This window comes from Aquarana catesbeiana, linkage group LG07 (assembly GCF_042186555.1).
Source record: "Aquarana catesbeiana isolate 2022-GZ linkage group LG07, ASM4218655v1, whole genome shotgun sequence".
Lineage (NCBI taxonomy): Eukaryota > Metazoa > Chordata > Amphibia > Anura > Ranidae > Aquarana > Aquarana catesbeiana.
In genome coordinates this window covers 312,352,383-312,371,852 of record NC_133330.1, presented here as the reverse complement: position 1 = coordinate 312,371,852, position 19,470 = coordinate 312,352,383, and the positions used below count along the sequence as shown (strand labels likewise).

At 39.2% G+C, this 19,470-nt stretch overlaps 1 protein-coding gene across 3 annotated transcripts in view; it reads right to left on the bottom strand.

The window, feature by feature from the left end:
• LOC141103740 (vitellogenin-1-like) overlaps positions 1-19,470 on the bottom strand; it is a 232,430-nt gene that overhangs the window by 18,069 nt on the left and 194,891 nt on the right. For all 3 annotated transcript variants that reach the window (XM_073593683.1, XM_073593682.1, XM_073593684.1), the window contains 3 exons: positions 11,426-11,523; positions 9,085-9,179; positions 3,268-3,427 (listed from right to left, as the gene is read on the bottom strand). In XM_073593683.1, the coding sequence (XP_073449784.1) occupies positions 3,268-3,427; positions 9,085-9,179; positions 11,426-11,523 (353 nt within the window). The remainder of the gene's footprint in view (positions 1-3,267; positions 3,428-9,084; positions 9,180-11,425; positions 11,524-19,470) is intronic.

Genomic DNA, 19,470 nt, shown 5'->3' with positions numbered 1-19,470 from the left:
CGGGAATTCAGATGTATCCGAATTTCCGAATTACAATAGTAACAAATTTAAACAAATCCGAAATAACAAAACGAAAATTTGGGACGAAATTTGGATAGTTTTCAAATTGAATTTGGATAGTTTTCTAATCATAGTTTCATACAGTAGTAGGTAAAGTTGAATAAGGACAATAGTCCACCCAGTTCAACCTGTGTAGGTGTATATGTTGTATCAATGTCGATAATCATTTCCCATATCCCTGTATATTGTGTTCACCAAGTTGCACGTCCAAGAACCTTTTAAAACCATCAATACTCCCCGCTGACCACCGATTGTGGAAGAGAGTTCCACATGCTTATTGCCCTGACAGTAAAAAAAAAAACCCTACGCAGCTTAAGGTTAAACCGCTTCTCCTCCAATCTCATTGTGTGGCCCCGTGTTTTCTTACACTCCCTGAGACTGAAAAGTTTTCTTACTAAGGTGGAAGCGAATTCGAATTTCAGAAGACCATACAATAGAAAAAATAAGGGATAGAAAAGAATATAATAGAATAGAAAATAAAATAACAGAATAAAATAGAATACAAAATAAAGGAATAGAATAGAATAAAATAAAGAAAAATAGAATAAAATAGACTATAATAGAGTAAAACAGAACAGAATACAAAATACAAGATTGGAAAAAATAGAATAGAAAATAAAGGGATAGAAAAAAAAAGGAATAGAATGGTAAAGAAAAGAATAGAATAGAATAGAAAAGAATAGCGTAAAACAGAACAAAATAATAATAATAATAAATAAAATTACAGAATAAAATAGAATACAAAATAAAGGAATAGAATAGAATAAAATAAAATAAAATAGAAAGAATACAACCATCTCTGAAATTCTGATTTAAAATAAAATAAATAAGAATTCAAGTAGAAAAAGATTGAATAGAAGAGAATAGAAAAAAAAACAATAGGATAGAATAAAATAGAAAAAATATAGTCTTCTTCGGAAATTCAAATTTTGAATAGAATAAATTTGAATAGAATAGAAAAGCATAGATTAGAATAGAAAATAATAGAATGGAATAGAAAAAAACAATAGAATAAAATAAAATAGAATATAACCATCTTACAGAAATCGAATTTCGAATAGAATAAATTTGAATTTGAACAGAATCGAATAGAAAAGAATAGAACTGAAAATTAAATAATAGAATAGAATAGAAAAAATAGAATAGAATAAAATAGACTATAACCTTCTTCTGAAATTTGAATTTTGAATAAAATAAATTTGATTTCAAATGGAATTCAAATTGATTCAAATTTCCCAAATTCGGTCGAATCGAGGTTGAAAAAACAAAACAAATTCTGAAAACAAAATAAATATATTTAACAAATTAAACGAAACTAATTTATGTAAATAACGAATCGAAACAAAACAAAGCAAAACTATTTTTTCATTCTGCAGGTCCTATGTATATGCCTTCAGTGAAGTCACCAGGAGTTATGAGTTATAGAAGTGAAGACTTAAAAAGGTTTCTGATGACATGAAAAAACAATGGCAAGCATCCCTTTAAATGAGCATATTCCTTGCTCTTCCCAGCCTCTGGTTTTCTGCTAGCCTAGTGATCATGCACATCTAAAGGGATGCTAGGTGTGTCTGATTTCAGATAGAATTCTCTAGCTTGCTAGAGCAATCCAGGCAACTACAAATCTCAAAAGGAGATCAGCACTAGCCACTGTTTTAAAACCGAATTCCCTTCAAGCCGAATTTAATCTGATTATATAGTATTTTGCATTCTTTGATTCCCCTATTCGCCTCTTCAATAACTTGCAAATCATTGTATATGAAAGACAATTTGAGAAAAGATTATGGGATTTTAAAGGCATTGAGCCCTTCTGCCCGAATGATTATACCAACATGAGTTCACTTCATTAAAAGCATATATTTATTACAAAATCATTAAAAAACGTGGGGTATCAAACCCTTTAAAAGAAGCCTCAAAACAGCATACCACACTACTAAATGCCAACCCCCAGAGAATATGGCACCCCACTTCCAGAGCATGGATTACATTGCACATAAGATCTAATCATATAACATTGAATTATAGGTAATACACATTGTCCTACGTAATAAAGAAGGGTTTAGCGCGACGCCTGGACCCGGCACGTTTCGCACTATAGGCTTCCTCAGGGGTACATGGAGTGCAGTGAGCGTGGCTGCCCCTTGTGGCTGCTCTTAGCCTGGACATTTGTAACCACCTTTGTACTATCCATATTGTGAACTGCATCTAGAGTAACTATCATTATTTGATTTATCTTTTTTGTGAAAGGACGTCCTTTTTTTGAACAATGTGAGTTTTAAACCATTTTGTAAACGCATTATGCAAACTCATGCATGTTTGATTTTTTGTAAATATCTTGTATATTATTTGAGTCCTATTATCTATTTTCTCTTGATTTCAGCAACCACGTTCACTCTCCCTCATGTACCCCTGAGGAAGCCTACAGGGGGAAACGCGTCAGTTCCAGGCACCCCATTAAACCCTTCTTTATTACGTAGGAAATGTGTATTACCTAAAGTTTAATGCTATATGATTAGATCTTATGTACGATGTAGTCCATGCTCTGGAAGTGGGGTGCCATCTTTTCTGGGGGTTGGCATTTAGTAGTGTGGTATGCTGTATTGAGGCTTCTTTTAAAGGGTTTGATACCCTAAATTTTTTAATGAATTTGTAATAAATATATGTTTTTAATGAAGTCAACTCATGTTGGTGTAATCATTCTGGCAGAAGGGCTCAATGCCTTTAATATCCCATAATCTTTTCACAATTGGTCAAGTACAATTTGGGGATGTGGCATTGACAAACGCAGTTGAACTCGTTCACATAATAGTTCCTAGGTTTTGATTGCATACCTTCCTTTAGACCTAATGATGTCATCACTGGGTCTCTGTGTTTCTTGGTGCAATGCAGGCAGATCATGGCTGGTAGGAGGGGCTGCACCACCCTAGGTAAAGCCCATATGTGATACAGAGCTTCCATGATTAGCAGAACCAAAATCCAATGAATAAAGAAGGTAGGCCAAGGAAAGTTCAGCTGAGGAACAAAGGATCTAACTGATGCTGGATGTCCTTCAGCTGGAAAATCAGGCAGGCCCTATCTGACTTGCTGCAACTTCTAATGCATACAGTGAGAAGCTCACAGTGTGTAAGTAATTTCAGTAGAGAAGAAGAACCTGTACAACTGTGCAAGACTGGTGGGAAGGTTGGAGGTCAGATGTAAGTGAGGACGTACCAGACTGGCAGGTATCCTCTGGCGCTGTCCATGAATGGACCAACCCATTGCAGCTCTTTGCCTTTTCACGATTTGGCTTTTTCCAGTCATTTTGCTGGTTGTGATCGGCATCTCCACAAAGGCCACAGGTCTGTCCACGCATCAGAGGAGAGATTTGGATCTGGAAAAGAGTCAATGTAAGGCTTAAACTTTGGATCTCCATAGATATTAAAGTGGTTGTAAACATCAGTTATGAGGCATATCCCTCTATAGTGTGTACTTGTCTCAATCCAGAGCACTAAGTGTAATTTCTGTCTGCTGCCTCCTTCCTCTGCTATCAGCATGAATCACTTCTGACAAGTTTTCCTGACACCAAGAGAAAAAAGGTGACAGGGGAGGGATCTCCAGCACACAGCCTGTGATTGACAGACTTAGCTCTCTTCCCTGTGTGCTGTGTGTAGGGGGGTGTGTCTCTTCCCCCCAATCAGCTGTCAGGGCTCTCCTCACTGAGCTCTGCAGTGTGTAACGTTAGCTCTCCGTCCCCTGCTTCCTGAAGATTCAGACAGTCTTGCTTACTACAGAGTAAGTCAGCAGCGAGCTCTGTGTCATATTAAGTCTATGGAGTGAAGCTGCTGCTGGAGTCCCAAAGAGGGAATGGGCATTGTACTGCTGAACTGTTGCTTTTAAAGGCGTTGCAAACCCTTGTGTTTTTTCACCTTAATGCATCCTATGCATTAAGGTGAAAAAACACCTGGCAGTCACCGGCCCCCCAGCCCCCCCCATTTTACTTACCTGAGCCCCTTCATCTCCTCGGCGGGAACGCACTGTCCCTCTCTCCACGGGGTCCCGGCTCTTGATTGGATAGCTTGATAGCAGTGCAGCCATTGGCTCCTGCTGCTGTCATACACACTGTGTTGGTCATACACACTTTGATTTTATTATCTGATTGATGTGTGAATTATTTAAGACGATCGAATTGGCAAAGAATAACTGCCCCACCAAACGATTTTGGCTCAACGAAAATCAGATTTGGTAAAACTAAGTTGATCGGCCAGGACATAAAATTTTGAAATGCATTGGATCACATGGCAGCACTGAGATGCTTTGTTTATCAATGCAATCATATTATGATCAAAAAGAATATGACATTTCATGGAGGAAACAGAGATGTGATTCATAACTTATGATAGTTGGTGGTATTTTAATAGTGAAAGCATGAGGTAATTCACCGCCGGTGGGTGCCCGCGTCCTTACCACAGGCTGTCAATTATACATGTGCACTGCCAAAAAATTTGTTCGTTTTCGTTTCATTCGTTTATTTTTTTTTTTCATTTTTCGAGTCGTTCGTTATGATCACAATTCATAAATTCGTACGTTTGCACATTCGTACATTCGTAAATTCGTACATTCGTACATTCGCACATTCGTACATTTGCACATTCGTACATTCGTAAATTCATAAATTCGTACATTTGTACATTCGTACATTCGTAAATTCATAAATTCATACATTTGTACATTCGTAAACTAGAAAATTCAGAAATTTGTAAATTCGAAATTTGAAAATCCAAAAAATTAAAAACCTGAAAATTCGAAAATCTGAAATAGTAACTAACTATTAAGTTATAGGTATTGTAATTTCCTTTCAAATTTGGATGTTATTGAATGTAACAAATACGAATTTATCTGAAGTTACGAATTATCCGAAATAACGAATGCTGCATCTAAACTAAAGGAACGGAACAAATTAATAATAAATAATAATAATAAAAAGTTTTTTATTATTATTATTGCTATTTATTATTATTAATTCATTATGTTCCATTCGTTTGGATACGGCATTCGTTATTTCGGATAATTCGTAACTTAGGATAAATTTGTATGTGTTACATTCACTAACAGCCAAATTTGAAAGGAAATTACAATACCTATAATTTAATAAGTAGTTAGTAATAGTTAAGTTATTATTAGTTAATTATTATTTCTGAATTTCCGAATTTACAAATTCACTAATTTACTAATTACGAATTTACGAATGTATGAATTTACGAATGTACGAATTTGCAAAATTACGAATGTACGCATTTACGAATGTATGAATTTACAAATTTTCGAATATTTGGAAAAATTGGTTAAACGGGTTTTCGTTTATTTGGATATTTCCGAATTAACGAATTTGTCGAAATTCGTTAAAAAACGAATTTGGAATGAAACGAATTGCACATGTCTACTGTCAATAGCTGGTTGGCAAAAAGTGGGCGTTCTTAACAACCAGTAACTATTAAACATGTGCACTGCCGAAAGATTTGTTCATTTTCGTTTCATATGTTTGTAGCAGGGAGCTGGCTATCTTACTGGCAGTATCAGAAGACACTCTGCAACATTGTTGCAGTGAGACTGTTTCCCTCTAGTGCCAGCTAAGACTCTGTGTCATCACATCCTGTCAGCAGAGTGATTACCATCAGGGAGCAAAGCATACAGGGAATTGTAGTTTCAGGACTCACATTCAGATTGAACTGTATGGAACTACAAAAGACCAGCATGCTCTGAGGGCAGGAAAGGAGAGATTCCATTTTGATTTCCTGAGGAGAATTCAGACAGCACAAGGTGGAGGAAGAGATCAGACCTAAGGGAGGGGGTACTGCCTCCTAGGTGATTTGACTGTGCGGTTTATGCCTCGGCCGCTCCAGCCTGAGAGAGGGGGATCCCAGGTGCACATCTAGCACTGACGGTGAAACGTTCCAGTGTGAGGTGACCAGTCGGGTTGCCAGGAGAGCCTGCTTCTTCCATGATGTTTGTTTGGGCCTTGACCGCAGGATTGGATGAAGGGGCTTTTGCCCATTTGCAGGAAACAGGGACACTGTACCACAGAAGTTTAATGGACACTGTATACAGACATCATTACTGTTAGTCATCATGCTGACACTTGTAGTGTCACAAGGCTAAAAGGATAAGGTCATCCATTTCCAGGGACACTGTATACAGACACCATTGTCCTTTCACCTTGCTGAGAAAGATCCTGTCTTTCTCAGTGGCTAGCTGAAGACACAAAGTTTTAACTTTTCTTCAAAAGGACTGAAGCTACTAGTGCCATACGGATCCGCACACACATGTTCAGGGCTCTGTATGTGCAGTGGGGGTGTGTGGAACAGTTTATCTAAGAAGTTAAGCCATTATGTTGATTTGAATAAAGTGTTTAAATTTGGGCCTGTGGTGTCAGGGGACAGGAGAGAGAGGCCTGATACAAAGGGAGTAATTCCTCTGCTCTCCTCCTGCCTGGACTCATAGATCCGACCCGAGCAAAGGTAATCAATCAGGTACAGATTGCCATATTGTGATTTATTGTTATTGAAGTGTTTGCCTCTGTTCTTGGGGTTATTCTCAGGTTTTGAATCCCCTAAAAGCAGCCTGAATATAGTATTGAGCTTTATTGCTCTCATTTATTGCTCTCCCATTCCTTGAACATATATATCGATACAGTTTGTTACTTTTTCACAGAAATATTGCAGTAAAGGCAATTTCTGTGTTTTATCATAACGTGTGTGTTTCTCATTGGTCATTCCACTTACACTATTGTTAGGTGTGCCGGGGGGGGGGGGGGCTGAGGCTGTTACGGGGGTTAAGAGGCAGAGTAATGGACTGAAAAAACTCAAGCGGCTCCTCCGGGGGTAGCGCTACATGTTTTGTTTTTTCATTTTTTTGGTTATTCGTTATGATCAAAACTTGAAAATTTGAAATTCGAAATTCAAAAATCCGAAATTCAAAAATCCAGAAATTCGAAAATCCGAAAACAAGAACGAAAATACAAAAATACAAAATAATAACTATAATAAAAAGTTTTTATTTTTATTATTAGTAATTTGTTACATTCTATTCGTTTAGATGCGGCATTCATTATTTCCGGTAATTCGTAACTTAGGATAAATTCGTATTCGTTACATTCACTAACAGCCAAATTTGCAAGGAAATTCCAATACCTATAACTTAATATTTAGTAAAAGTTATTATTATTAGTTAGTTAGTTATTATTTCGGATTTTTGGATTTTCGAGTTTTCAAATTTTCGGACTTTCGTTCCTATTTTTGCTCTTCTGAATTTTTGGATTTTCGTTCTTATTTTCGGATTTTCGTTCTTCTGAATTTTCGGATTTTCATTTTTATTTTCGAATTTCTTGATTTTCAGAATTTCGAATTTCCGAATTTTTTATTTTCTGAATTTTAGTTTTTGGAAAAATTAGTTATACAGGTTTTCGTTAATTTGAATATTTCTGAACTAACGAATTTGTCGAATTTCACTGAAAAACAAATTAGTAACAAAACGAATGTCTAGTAACTAGCATGGTTGTTAAGGAGCAAGCTGCACCTGTAACAACCGATGAGTCATCAGCTGTCAGTGGTGTTCCCCTGCAAATCTTTTTTTTTACATTCAGCTGTCAGCGGGAAACCCCGCTGACAGCTGATGACTCATCGCTTGTTAAGGACGCAACTGCCGCCCACTCCTTAACAACCATGCTGTTAAGGTTGCCGGCAGCTGCCGTTTCCATAAATATCGCATGCTGGGACCACTGCTTATTTACCACATGCATTTTTTTTTTTACTTTTTGGGAATTGACTTTTACTCCTGTTTTAGGTGGTATTTACTGAACATTTTTGCTTTATGCGGTAAATGCCACATAAAGCAATAGTGAATTGAGATTTTCAGGATCGCATATGGTATTTGGGATTTGCGATTAGTTTCCCTACGAATAAATATTTCTCGTTATTCGGAGATTCGGATACATCCGAATACCCGAATTACAGTATAAACAAAGTTTACCGAATGTTCCGAATAACTCAACTAATTTCGTCCAAATTTCCAAAATTCAAATTGAAATTTGAATCGAATTTTACATCAAATAACATTCGAACTATAAACATATTTCTGAAATCAAAGACTGTGTGTTATTAGTACCATTTCTAAATAATGCTGTTTTAGTTAAGCCAAAGGTGATTTAAAGAGTCATTGTAATCCAAATGCACTTTTAAATGTAAACATTTCGGCTGCCGCAATCGAATCGAAAAAAGATCTAACATTTTTGATTAGACCGATTCAAAATTTATCGATTTCAATGTTTCGAATCGAAAAAAATCGGCACATTTTAAGAAAATTCGATAAAACACATAAAACGAATTCAGAATACGAATCCCAAATACGAATTCAACGAATCAACCAAATTTAACGAAACTAAATAACTAGATTAACGAATCAAAACGAAATGAATAAAAATATTTTTTTTCGTCATGCGCATGTCTAATACCGCATGCGATCTTGTTCTGTGAATGCAGCCCAGTATCTTCCAATTATCAATCAAAATCTACTTCCCCATGTGTGTCATATCAATTGATTGGGTTGTCGACTATAGATAGATTATTCCGATCGGGAGAGATTGATCAGAAAAATGAGTGCGTGTGTTCACTGTGTTCCTTTAGAAAAGGAAGGTGCTGGTTATTGACATATTTACCAGTCCCTTCCCCCATTCTTCATCCTGAAACAGAGGAGGGAAGCAAGCAGCACTGCAGGGTGGGGTTGGGGGGCGACACAGGCAGTAGGGGGAATCTGCACCGCACGTAGTGATTAGGGTGTGCCCAGGCACACCTGGCACACCCCCTGGGCACGCCTTTGGGAATTACATTGTGTATATAATCTGGGGTCGTTGGAAATAAATTCAAGATGAACAATGCCAGGTCTTGAGCAGCAAACATAAATATGTACATGGATATTTTTTACTTTCTAATAACATTTAGTACTTTTAGTTAAACATTTAGATTATAAAGATTTGATAAGAAATCCTCATCATACCAGGACAGAATGCCCATTGAAGGAGATCTGTTCCACGCCATTCTCTGGAGCCTTCACTGTCACTGATGTAGCATTTTTGTGGATTCTTATACATTCTGGAAAAAAAAAAAAACCCACATTTTTTTTCTGTAATAACTCATTCCTTCCTTGTATGCTAATATATGTAACACTTGGAGCATTATGAACGAAGAACTTTTATAGACAACATATGATGTGCCATCTGTGAAAATAATTCGATGGAGGGACCACTACAGGCCAGTTTATACACACATATGTTTATCCAAGCATCTCTACCCCCCTCTTCCTCTTGGACGAGAAGGCCTGGCCCACAGTCTCTGCTCAAATTCATCCCAAAGGTGTTCTATCGGGTTGAGGTCAGGACTCTGTGTAGGCCAGTCAAGTTACTTCACCCCAAACTCGCTCATCCATGTTTTTATGGACCTTGTTTTGTGTACTGGTCTAAATAATTTTGTGGAGGGGTTATTATGGTGTGGGGTTGTTCTTCAGAGGTTGTGCTTGGCCCCTTAGTTCCAGTGAAGGGAACTTTTAAGACATCAGCATACCAAGACATTTTGGACAATTTCATGCTCCCAACTTTGTGGGAACAGTTTGGCGGATGGCCCCTTCCTATTGCAACATGACTGCGCACCAGTGCACAAAGAAAGTCAAGAAAGTCACAAAGGAAGCATATACATTAGCTTTTATTTATTTATTTAATTATTATTATTATTATTCATTTATTATTTATTTATTTTCGTTAGGTTAAAGGGCTAGAGTTAGGGTTAGGTTTAGGATTTAGGATTAGAATTAGGAATAATAAACAAATAAATGTAAAATAAATACACAAATAAATAAAAAAAACCCTAAATAATAAATAAATTCAATAAATGAATACTAAGTAATAATAAATAAAAAAAGGAGCCCCTAACCTTAACCCCTAACTCTTAAAAAAATCAAATTAAATGTATAAATAACTAAACATCCTAACAAAAATAAATGAATTATCATTAATAATAATAATAATAATAATAAAAATGTGTTCGGGTGTTTATTATTATTATTATTATTACTACTATTATTAATTTTATTTAATATTTTTGAAGGTTAGGGGTTAATTATTATTTATTTATGTATTACATATTATTAATTTATTTTATTTATTTATGATGATTTTTAGTTATTTGTGTATTTATATTATGTTTAACAATGTTTATTTATCAAAACATTTTCAATAACACATTTATCCAGTTGATATACATCCAAATAATAAAACAATTCTATCATTTTTATCTAAACATCGTTCAAATTCTTTTTTTCATTTTATGTCTTCATATTTTGAAGTCAAGGATGTAGAACCTATATCTAAAAACCTATTTACCCCCCCCCCTCCTCACTTCCCCACATTCATATGTGTATTTATATTATGTTTATTTATTCATGTATTATTTAAATTTTTTCATTTGAGAAAACCGCTTTTCCATTTGTTTCAATGGGAATAAGACTGCACCAAAAATGCTCAAATCTGCCCGATTCGAGCTACAAAAAAAGCTCCTGAACTTTTCTGAGCTTCAGGTGTTTGGCTTCAGGTGACCTGTAGTGGAGATGTGAACCACTGCAGGAGAATTGTTGATTTTTTTTCTCCTCCATGTTTTGGAGCTTTGAGCTACAAAACGCAGAGGTGTGAATGGGGCCTAAATATGGTCCTGACCGTCACACTACAGCAATTCCTACATGAAAACTGAAGTACTGATTGTATAGGCTGACCTACCTGCATGCCTCTCAAAGTTTGATTCCCCACTTTAGAATACACAACCTACATGAAGGGTGTATTCACTACAAACTGACATGTTAATAATAGGGATTCAATAGATAGGATGAGCCTCTGTACTGCACTGAGGGAACTACAAGAAGCTCAAGCAGTGCGGACACCCCGCCGTGCGTTTGGTTTTTCGGCACACATAAACTGTTAAAGGTTTTTCAAGAGTGCTTTGCAAACTTTTACTCAATGCATACAATACTGTATGGCTTTGGACCAGATACATCTGACAAATAACGGAAACGCCCTTTAAGTTCTGACGTCCATTGATCTTTTATAGAGATAAAAAATGTCAGAACTTGTATAACCCAACAAAAAAGCGAAAGCGGCAGAACCCTATGTCATGTGGAACATCTGGAACCTCATTGGGGAAAATACAATACAAATAGCTCTAACAATTAGATTTTTTTTTATTATCACATTTCATCCAGATATTTTTCACAGATCGCTTCTTTTATCCAGAGACAGCAGCTCTCCCTGCACTCAGCTGTGTTCTCCGTTATTATGACCTCACTGCTATTGTACCTCTTTCATTGATGTACGTGTCATTCGTTAACAGCAGCCACATTCCATTCAGCTGAACATGGAACTCCTCCGAAATGTCACAATGGATTTTAATATCTCTGAAAAATAAGACCGAAATCTGAGCGTTAGTTAGAGGATGTGAATGTTTATCTACATAAAATAATAGAACGATGATGTATTATAGAAGCGAGGGTCACGATGCCAACAAAAGGCTTTTAAGTGTTCTCTTCACCAACATTAAAAAATGCTTTTGTAAATTGGTTTCCAAGTTATACACTGTTATATGTCATGGATTTGTAAAAAGAATATTATGATTATTACAATTATATATTGAAAAGTATAGTCGTAGAGAAGTTAGCACTTGTTATGCTCAAGGCTTTTTTTCCCTTTTAGAGCAGTGGTCATCAACCCTGTCCTCGGAGCCCACTAACAGGCCAGGTTTGCAAGATAACTGAAATACATCACAGGTGATATCTGCTGCTCAGTGATTGCAGTATTCTAGTCTGCATCTCCCTAAGGTAATACATAAAACCTGGCCTGTTAATGGGACCTGAGGACAGGGTTGATGACCACTGCTTTAGAGAACAGGTACAGGAACTCCCCCTTTCTGAGTCACTTCTTGTCTCCGCCCCTACCCACCTCTGAGCATCGTTGCTTGGTTCAACCCCCTACCCACCTTCGAGCACCGTTCCTTGGTTCCATTCCCTACCCACCTCTGAGCATTGTTCCTTGGTTCCATTCCCTACCCACCTCCGAGCACCGTCCCTTGGTTCCATTCCCTACCCACCTCCGAGCACCGTTCCTTGGTTCCATTCCCTACCCACCTCTGAACAACGTTCCTTGGTTCAATTCCCAAACCAAACCTCTGAGCATCGTTCCTTGGTTCCATTTCCTACCCACCTCTGAGCACCGTTCCTTGGTTCCAACCCCTACCCACCTGTGAGCCCCATTCCTTGTCTACACCCCCTACCCACCTTCGAGCACCGTTCCTTAGTTTCATTCCCTACCCACCTCTGAGCATTGTTCCTTGGTTCCATTCCCTACCCACCTCCGAGCACCGTCCCTTGGTTCCATTCCCCACCCACCTCCGAGCACCGTTCCTTGATTCCATTCCCAAACCAAACCTCTGAGCATCGTTCCTTGGTTCCATAACCTACCCACCTCTGAGCACTGTTCCTTGGTTCCAACCCCTACCGACCTCTGAGCACTGTTCCTTGGTTCCAACCCCTACCCACCTCTGAGCCCCATTCCTTGGTTCCACCCCCTACCCACCTCTGAGCACCGTTCCTTGGTTCCATTCTCTACTCACCTCCGAGCACCATTCCTTGGTTTCATTCCCTACCCACCCCTGAGCACCGTTCCTTAGTTTCATTCCCTACCCACCTCTGAGCATCGTTCCTTGGTTCCACCCCCTACCCACCTCTGAGCACCGTTCCTTGGTTCCATTCCCTACCCACCTTCCAGTAGCGCTTCTTTTAACCAGTTCCCAACTGCCTGCCATACATATACTGTGGCAAGGCGGCTCTATTGCCCAAAATCACGTACCTGTAAGTGATTTTGTGCAATAGCCACTGGGGGGCGTGCTTTTGCCGCCGGAGGCACGATTGCATACTGAATGGCCACAGGGGAAGCCAATCAGTGGGCCCGGTGGATGCTAATCAGGAATACAGATCACAGTGTCCATGCAGTGAGCCCAACCCCCCCCCCCCCCACAGTAACTAAGCACAATTAGGGAATACACTTGACCCTTTGACCGCCCCTGATGTTAACTCCTTCCCTGACAGTGTCATTTATACAGTGTCAGTGCATATTTTTAGCACTGATCACTGTAATAATGTCCCTGGTTCCCAAAAAAGAGTCAAAAGTGCCAGCTAGGTGTGCAATCTGTCTGCAGCAATGTCGTAGTCCCGCTAAAAATCGCTGATTGCCGCCATTACAAGTAAAAAAAAAAATAAATAAGAATTGCCATAAATATATCCCCTATTTTGTAGACGCTTTAACTTTTTCGCAAACCAATCAATATACGCTTATTGGGATTTTTTTACCAAAAATGATTTGATTTTTTACTTTTTTTTATTGGATGTGTTTTATAGCAGAAAGTCAAAATTGTCGTTCTTGTTTTTGTTTTTAGAGCAAAAACATAAAAACTGTAGAGGTGATCAAAAGAAAGCTCTATTTGTGGGGAAAAAAGGACATCAGTGTTATTTGGGTACAGTGTCGCGCGACCGCACAATTGTCAGTTAAAGTAACACAGTGCTGTATCACAAAAAATGGCCTGGTCATTAAGGGGGTAAAACCTTCCAGTGCTGAAATGGTTAAAGCAGAACTTCAGTAATTTTTTCATCTTTCCATCTATTAAATCCTCTGCCCTTGTTGTTTTAACTTTGGACCTTATACAGCCCACTTCCTGTTTCTTGTCTGGTCATTAGCCTAGGCTTATGACATCATGCACAGCTCTCTCTCTCTCACTCTCGTTAGAGTTTGCCAGGAAGGGGGGGGATGAGTCATAAGAGGATCAATAAGAGCTGCAGAGCTGGAGGTGTGCCTCTGTGTGTCTGTGTAAATCCAGGAAGTGAACAGGCAGCAGCTTCAGCTGCCCACAGTTAAAATGGCAGCAGCCAAACTCAGTGGAGGGAGATTTCTGCAGCATATTTGGCAAGTACAGAATCACACTATATATAAAATAATATGCAAAGTGGTTGGAGGTGCAGCGCTAAAAAATTTAAACTAGTAGACTTCAAGGGATAAATGCGGAGGTATCAATAGAACAAATAGTCCTTCAGAGGAACAAAACAGTCCTATAATTGATAAATGTAGCAATAATAATGTCCAAGATATTCAGTGAGTATCCACCACACGTGTCAGCATGCCAATACAGTGATTGATGAATGTGCCCAACACCGATACACTGAGTGGCCTCTCACCTGATGACCAGGACCCTTAAGTTATAAAGGGTCAATAAGGCATTCCCATAAGGCTCGGTTCACACATGGGCGGCACGACTTGCAGGTCGCCTCAGCGAGGCGACCTGCAAACGACTGCGGGGCGACTTGCGAGACGACTTCTGCATAGAAGTCTATGCAAGTCGCCCCAAGTCGCCCCCAAAGTAATACAGGAACCTTTTTCTAAGTCGGAGCGACTTGCGTCGCTCCAATTAGAACGGTTCCATAGCACAGAACGGGAGGCGACTTGTCAGGCGACTAGGTCGCCTGACAAGTCGCCCCAGTGTGAACCGAGCCTAAGGGTCAATCAACAAGAGATCCTTTTTCAGATGCTGATAATCCGTCAGGAAACACTGGGGCAGTGGGTCAAGATGGCTCTAGGCTGGGCTGTAGGTGAGGCTGGTTCTCACATAGCATATGTAATGCAAAAAGAGGACAAAAATAGTGCTCTCTGTATTCTACAATTTATTAAAATAATGATAAAGGTAACACTTACAAAAGCGGCACTTCACAAGTGCCAGAACGAACACAGCATAAAATATCGAAACACCGCCGTGTAGAGACACGGAGTGGAGCATGCGCGGTAGCAGCGGGTGACGTCACGCCGTTACGTTCTGGACGCGTTCTGCTGAAGAAGTCCCCGCCCACTGGGACGCAACGCGTCCAGAACGTAACGGCGTGACGTCACCCGCTGCTACCGCGCATGCTCCACTCCGTGTCTCTACACGGCGGTGTTTCGATATTTATGCTGTGTTCGTTCTGGCACTTGTGAAGTGCCGCTTTTGTAAGTGTTACCTTTATCATTATTTTAATAAATTGTAGAATACAGAGAGCACTATTTTTGTCCTCTTTTTGCATTACATATGCTATGTGAGAACCAGCCTCACCTACAGCCCAGCCTAGAGCCATCTTGACCCACTGCCCCAGTGTTTCCTGACGGATTATCAGCATCTGAAAAAGGATCTCTTGTTGATTGACCCTTATGGGAATGCCTTATTGACCCTTTATAACTTAAGGGTCCTGGTCATCAGGTGAGAGGCCACTCAGTGTATCGGTGTTGGGCACATTCATCAATCACTCTATTGGCATGCTGACACGTGTGGTGGATACTCACTGAATATCTTGGACATTATTATTGCTACATTTATCAATTATAGGACTGTTTTGTTCCTCTGAAGGACTATTTGTTCTATTGATACCTCCGCATTTATCCCTTGAAGTCTACTAGTTTAAATTTTTTAGCGCTGCACCTTATTTTGTAATTTTTGGATTAAGGGATTTGATTGTGTTGACCCTGGTGTACAGCTGCTTTGTAGTTTTTGCATATATGCGCTGATTTACTCATCTCATTTTAAAGTGGTTGGAGGGAAGCTTCAGAATGGCAAATATGTTTTTATTACAAATTATGTGAGCAGACTGTAGCTCCTCTTTAAAGAATACTGGACCAAGTATCATTTTGTTGTGCTAACAATTTGTATTTTTATGGAATTTGTTCATGATAGCAAGAAAAGTAGTAAAATAGCTCCCCTACAGCCAGCAGCAACAATGGACCCCCACAACAAAATACTACCTACCTCAGCAGCAACACCAGTTTTCCAAGCAGCCAACATCAATAGACTCTCCAGCAGCTAGCAACAATAGACCCCCTATGTCAACAGTAATCTCTTCCAGCAACAAAATGACCCTTCGGGAACAATAGATCTCTACCAGCAACATTAGATCTCCCCAGCGGCAATAGACCACCAGGCAAAAATAGATCCCCTCCAGCAACAGCAGATCCCCCAGCAGCCAGCATTAATAGACCCTCCAGCACAGCCCAACACCCCTTGCCATTACATACATTCAGTGCTGGTGGTGCCGGAACTGCGTTCCCCCGCGTTCCTGCTGAAAAAAAGCCCTGGTTATGCTAATTGGAATTCACATGTCCACTCAAACATACAGTATATGGCCTAGATCTGAGTGAAACTAAGAGAAGGGATCAGCATGACTGGGGCATACAGAAGAGGCGAGGTTGTACCGGAGTTTTCAGTGGGGTGATATTTAAATAATGCACTTTTTACTCCCTGGATTGGAGAGTTTGAGGCTTGGGGGAGTGGTCTGTAGTGTGTAGAGAGGAGGAGGATCTGGGAGGCCCAGACTGGCAATAGGACACACCAGGCATTTGCCCGTTAGGCCGGGGTTGCCGGGCCACATGTCCTAACAAGAGCTGGCTAATGCAGGGGTCCCCAACCCCAGTGGATCTTGATGACCGGGCCACACAACGGCAGTCAGCGCTCACCTCCCACCATTTGGCCATGCCTGTGTCTCCTCTCCCTGTTCTCCTGCTTCGCCAATGATGTCAACCTATCAGCAGAGCAGGGGGCGGGAGGAGCTGGAGATCTGCACAGAGAGCGGGAGTCTTTTCATATGAAACTTTTCATATGAGCACCACAAACTGAAAACAATATTTGATTCATTTTTAATATTCAAAGCAAACTCCCACATCCATCCATGACTTCATGCTTTATTTTGTTGAGAAATCACGTGGAAAAACACCCTCAATAGGATATTGGGGTAGAATGCCTTTGATTACTTAATGTTGGTTACTACTATGTGACTTTGGGATGTGCCATAGTGGTGCTCTATTGGTACTCTCATTTCTGTTTTCAGCCACTAGGTGGGGTTGTATGTTCTCTTCAGTAAACTAACGTCAGTAAGTAGCTCTATGAATTTGGAAGCTGTAATTGACTGTTTTTGCACATTACAACTTTACATTATTTTGTGAATGTTTATGGAACATGTATGCTTGAATAAAACTTTCTTCTGATCAAAGAAAAAGAAAAACACCCTCACAGCATTTCTATCTGTAATAAGGGCAGATGATTAATGTAGCATTTACTTTCTGAAATCCATCTGCCATAACTCCCAACTGTCCCTGTTTTCGAGGGACTGTCCCTGGTTTGGAGCAAAGTCCCTCTGTCCCTCTTTCCTCCTCATTTGTCCCTCATTTTGGTCTGATCTATATAGTTGTTTATAAAATGCACTTTTTATCTTTCAAAAAGTGTTTCCCAGTGCTAAACCTTTCATCCAATTTCTAAATTGCTGCATTTGTAAATTTTTAAGCCAATATAAAGGAATAGTAATGGTAAAAAAAAAAGCCCTTGTGGATTTAATTAACCTTTTTTTGGGGTCAATTCTCCTTTAAAGGGGTGTGGCAGGGGGCCTTTCCTATGCCTACATACATTTGCTAGTAGGTGTCCCTCTTTCCCATCTCAAAATGTTGGGAGGTATGCATCTCTGCCCTTAGCTCGGGGATGCAGGCAGGAGAGAGTGATTAGCTGAGAAAGCCCCTCCTCCCCTTTCCACTTCCAGATGAAAGAAAATAAAATGCTTATGAAGACTCCTAGGATGTATGACATAATTTTGGCCTAAGCCAAAAATTGGTTGATTTTTGGATTCAGCATGGATCTGTGAGTGGAAGACTATAAGTCTTAATTACAACCATGGCAGGGAGGACATGTAGTTCTCAATGGAGCACAAGTGTTGTGATGTCATTGTTTACTTCTTCCAGCACCATAACTGAAGTCCATACCACTGTATGGACCCCAATCCAGAGGAAGTGTCTGCAGGAGCCATTGCATTGCACCCATGATACACTAATTGTAATTCCAATGCTTTGCAGGTTCCAATGCAAAAAAAAACCCAAGTAATAATAATAATAATAATAACAAATGAGTGTTCGTTTATTACATTTTTGCAAAAAGTGGAATATGCCTTTAAACATAATGGTAAAATATCTGGTGGAGTGTTTCTAATAAACAGGGAGTGAGGTGAATTCATTTCGTAAGTGGCTACACATATCGACTGGAATTGGGTAAAGATTGATGTTGTTTTGTGAAGATATTTTTTACAATAAGAAAGACATTTTATGAAACTTTGAATGCACTTGGATTTATTATTTTCATTTGGAAATCATCCAGATACACATTGGGATTTATTTGTTTTTTTCATACTTGTAACTTATGTGTTTTCACTGCAGGAGGTGGTTTTATTTGTAGAAGCGTTACACTGTTTTATTTCATTGTATCAAGAGGGCTTGAAACTAGTGAAGCAGCTAAGTAGACGATTTTTCACATCTTTTGTTACATGAAGAGCATGGGATATGTAAGGTTACTTATTCAATAATCAGGGCTTTGATTTACCATTAGTCATTACCATTATTTATTTATTTATTTTGCTGGATTCTGTTGGTGGTATTCTCCTTAATTTCCCATTTTAGAAATTGGAAATCAATAAGATCTTTGTTTTTCCTAAAACAGGAAATGAGAAGTCTTTGCAAAGTGTGAAGAAATACCCTTTTAAATCGCGGTGTGGTGTCCCTACTGGAATCATGAAATGTGTATGACCGAAGTGCTGGATTTGACTCATCAATGGAATCTGGTTGATGGTGAATTAGAATCATATGGAGCATAGTAGCTTTTGTGAGGCCCATCAGGGAACCCCCTTAACTAGGAGATCCAAAGTTTGGAGTCCACAGGTAAAAAAAGTCCAGTGACAATGCCATCTGTGAGTCCAAAATGTTTTATTATTGGTGTTTGCTCATAACAAGACAGCCAACGTAAATACAAAGATTTGCCCCTTCCGTAGGGCTACAAACAGATATAAGATATGGTAGCCCTGAAAAAGAAAGAGATCTTTGCACCCCTGAAATGTGTTAGCTGTTTTATATTAGTGAACACCAAGTATAAAGTCCAGTATCAGTGCCATTTCCCAAGAACTGTGAGGCCAAAATAGTTTATTATTGGTGTTTGTTCATAACAAGACACTATCACACAGCCAAAGTGTTTCAGGAGTATAAAGAGCCCCCCTTCATCAAGGCTACAAACAGATATGAAATATGGTAGCCCCAAAGGAAGAAGGAGATCTTTGCATCTCTGAAATGTGTTGGCTGTTTTGTAGTAATGAACATCAATATTCAAATTTTGGACTCTCTGTTCTTTGGTTTGGTGCTCCTCTTGGACTTTTTATCCATTGTAATTGTGTCCTGTTCCAGTAAAACCTCTAAAGCTGGCCATAGATGGATCGAAATTCAACGGGTTCAGAAGGAACCCGTCGAATTTCGAT